Source organism: Mesitornis unicolor, unplaced genomic scaffold, assembly GCF_000695765.1.
Source record: "Mesitornis unicolor isolate BGI_N332 unplaced genomic scaffold, ASM69576v1 scaffold17439, whole genome shotgun sequence".
In the NCBI taxonomy this organism is placed as follows: Eukaryota; Metazoa; Chordata; class Aves; order Mesitornithiformes; family Mesitornithidae; genus Mesitornis; species Mesitornis unicolor.
The window spans coordinates 1-2,416 of NW_010208127.1; the positions used below are offsets into that span (position 1 = coordinate 1).

Sequence of the window (2,416 nt, forward strand, 5' to 3'; positions counted from 1 at the left end):
GACCTCCTGGACGCGGCCAAGAGCGTGGTGAAGGCGCTGTTCCTGCGGGAGAAGTACATGGGGCTGTCTCTGCAGAGCTTCTGCAAAACCACCGCCCGCTACCTGCAGGAGCTCTCCGAAAAACCCCTGGAGACCCGCGGCTATGAGGAGGTGCCCGAGACTCCCGTGGCAGCCGGTGAGCGGGGGGACGTCACTGGGGGACGTGGTGGGGCTGGGACACGTGGGGCTGTGTCCGTGCGTCCGTCCTTGCTCGTGGTCACCGTGCACGGGGAGGGGGATCCAGGGGTCCAGGGCTGTGTCCCCTCGTCCTGGTGGGCACCAAGCTCATGGGGTTGGATGTGTCCATGTCCCTGTGTCCATGTCCAGGTGTCCATGTCTGTGTGTCTGTCTTTCTGGTCACCATGCATGGGGAGGGGCATCCAAGGGTCCAGGGCTGTGTCCCCTCATCCTGGTGGGCACCAGTCTCATGGGGTTGGATGTGTCCATGTCTGTGTCTGTGTGTCCATGTCTGTGTGTCTGTCTTTCTGGTCACCATGCATGGGGAGGGGCATCCAAGGGTCCAGGGCTGTGTCCCCTCATCCTGGTGGGCCCCAGTCTCATGGGGTTGGAGGTGTCCATGTCCATGTCCCTGTGTCCATCCGTGCTCGTGGTCACCATGCAAGGGGAGGGGGATCCAAGGGTCCAGGGCTGTGTCCCCTCATCCTGGTGGGCACCAGTCTCATGGGGTTGGAGGTGTCCATGTCCATGTCCCTGTGTCCATCCGTGCTCGTGGTCACCATGCCTGGGAAGGGGGATCCAGGGGTCCAGGGCCGTGTCCCCTCATCCTGGTGAGCAGCAGCCTCATGGGGTTGAATGTTCTCCCCTCACACTGGGACTGGGGGTGCTGGAGGGGCTTTTTGGGAGCCAGCCGATGATGCGTGGGCCGTTGGGTGTCTCCTGGCCGCAGATGCCCCCGTGCACCCCCCGTTTGCGGAGCAGCACCCCTACGAGAAGTGGGACCCCCAGACCATGCCGGCCGACCTGGGCTTTGGGCTGAAGATGGTGGACGGTGTGGTGCACGTCTACACCAAGCAGGACCTCACCGACAAGTGAGCCGTGGGGCTGGGGGTGTCTCTCACTGGTGTGATGAGTTTGCTGGGGGACAAGGGGACTCTGCTGGACCCTGTCCCCTCATGTCACCTCCTCTGTCCTCTCCCAGGAGCACAGAGCTGGACCTGCCGTACCCTGACCTGCAGGAGTTCATCGCCGACATGAATTTCCTCATGGCTTTGATCATCAACGGGCCCATGTAAGGAGAAGGGTCCCACCATGGGGGGGTCTTGGGGTGGGGACAGAACCTTGGGGACAGCACCAGAGCCCTGTGCAACTCCCATGCCCGTGTGTCCTTCCTCATGGTCACCGTGCATGGGGAAAGGGAGAGTCCGGGGCTCCGTCCCCTCTTCCTGATGGGCACCAACCTCATGGGCTTGGATGTGTCTGTGTCCCTGTGTCCGTGTCCCTGTGTCCATGTCCCTGTGTCTGTCCTTGCTCATGGTTACCATGCATGGGGAGGGGGATCCAAGGGTCCAGGGCTGTGTCCCCTCATCCTGGTGGGCACCAGCCTCATAGGGTTGGATGTGTCCATGTCCTTGTGTCCATGTCCTTGTGTCCATCCTTGCTCGTGGTCACCATGCATGGGGAGGGGGAACAAAGAGCCCAGGGCCACATCCCCTCATCCTGGTGGGCACCAACCACCTGGGGTTGGATGTGTCTATGTCCCTGTGTCTGTCCTTGCTCATGGTCACCATGCATGGGGAGGGGGATCCAAGGGTCCAGGGCTCCGTCCTCTCATCCTGGTGAGCACCAACTGCATGGGGTTGGGTGTTCTCCCTCCTCTCCCCCCAAATTGATGCCACCTCCCCGCCTCGGGCAGCAAATCCTTCTGCTACCGCCGGCTGCAGTACCTGAGCTCCAAGTTCCAGATGCATGTCCTGCTCAACGAGATGAAGGAGCTGGCGGCCCAGAAGAAGGTCCCGCACCGCGACTTCTACAACATCCGCAAGGTGCCCCCCGGCTCGTGGTGGTGGTGGTGGTGGTGGGGGGGTCCTGGCTGGAATGGGGAGCACTGGGAGGGTCTCAGGGCTGAGCATCGCCTCTGGCCGCGCAGGTGGACACCCACATCCACGCCTCGTCCTGCATGAACCAGAAGCACCTCCTGCGCTTCATCAAGCGGGCCATGAAGAAGCACCTGGATGAAATTGTCCACGTGGAGAAGGGCAAGGAGCAGACGCTCAAGGAGGTCTTCGAGACGATGAACCTCACCGCCTACGACCTGAGCGTGGACACGCTGGACGTCCACGCGGTACAGGGGACATCCCCAAATCCCAGGGGGGAGCAGGGTCTCCAGCCCATCCCTGGCCGTGGTGGGGGGGGATCT

The 2,416-nt window shown here is 62.4% G+C and overlaps 1 protein-coding gene across 1 annotated transcript in view; it reads left to right on the forward strand.

The window, feature by feature from the left end:
• Window positions 1–4: 4 nt before the first annotated feature.
• LOC104546881 (AMP deaminase 2-like) overlaps window positions 5–2,416 on the forward strand; it is a gene marked incomplete at both ends in the record, with an annotated part of 2,935 nt that continues 523 nt past the window's right edge. The window contains 5 exons of the mRNA XM_010192386.1: window positions 5–175; window positions 947–1,088; window positions 1,199–1,288; window positions 1,913–2,042; window positions 2,147–2,352. Of these exons, the coding sequence (XP_010190688.1) occupies window positions 5–175; window positions 947–1,088; window positions 1,199–1,288; window positions 1,913–2,042; window positions 2,147–2,352 (739 nt within the window). The remainder of the gene's footprint in view (window positions 176–946; window positions 1,089–1,198; window positions 1,289–1,912; window positions 2,043–2,146; window positions 2,353–2,416) is intronic.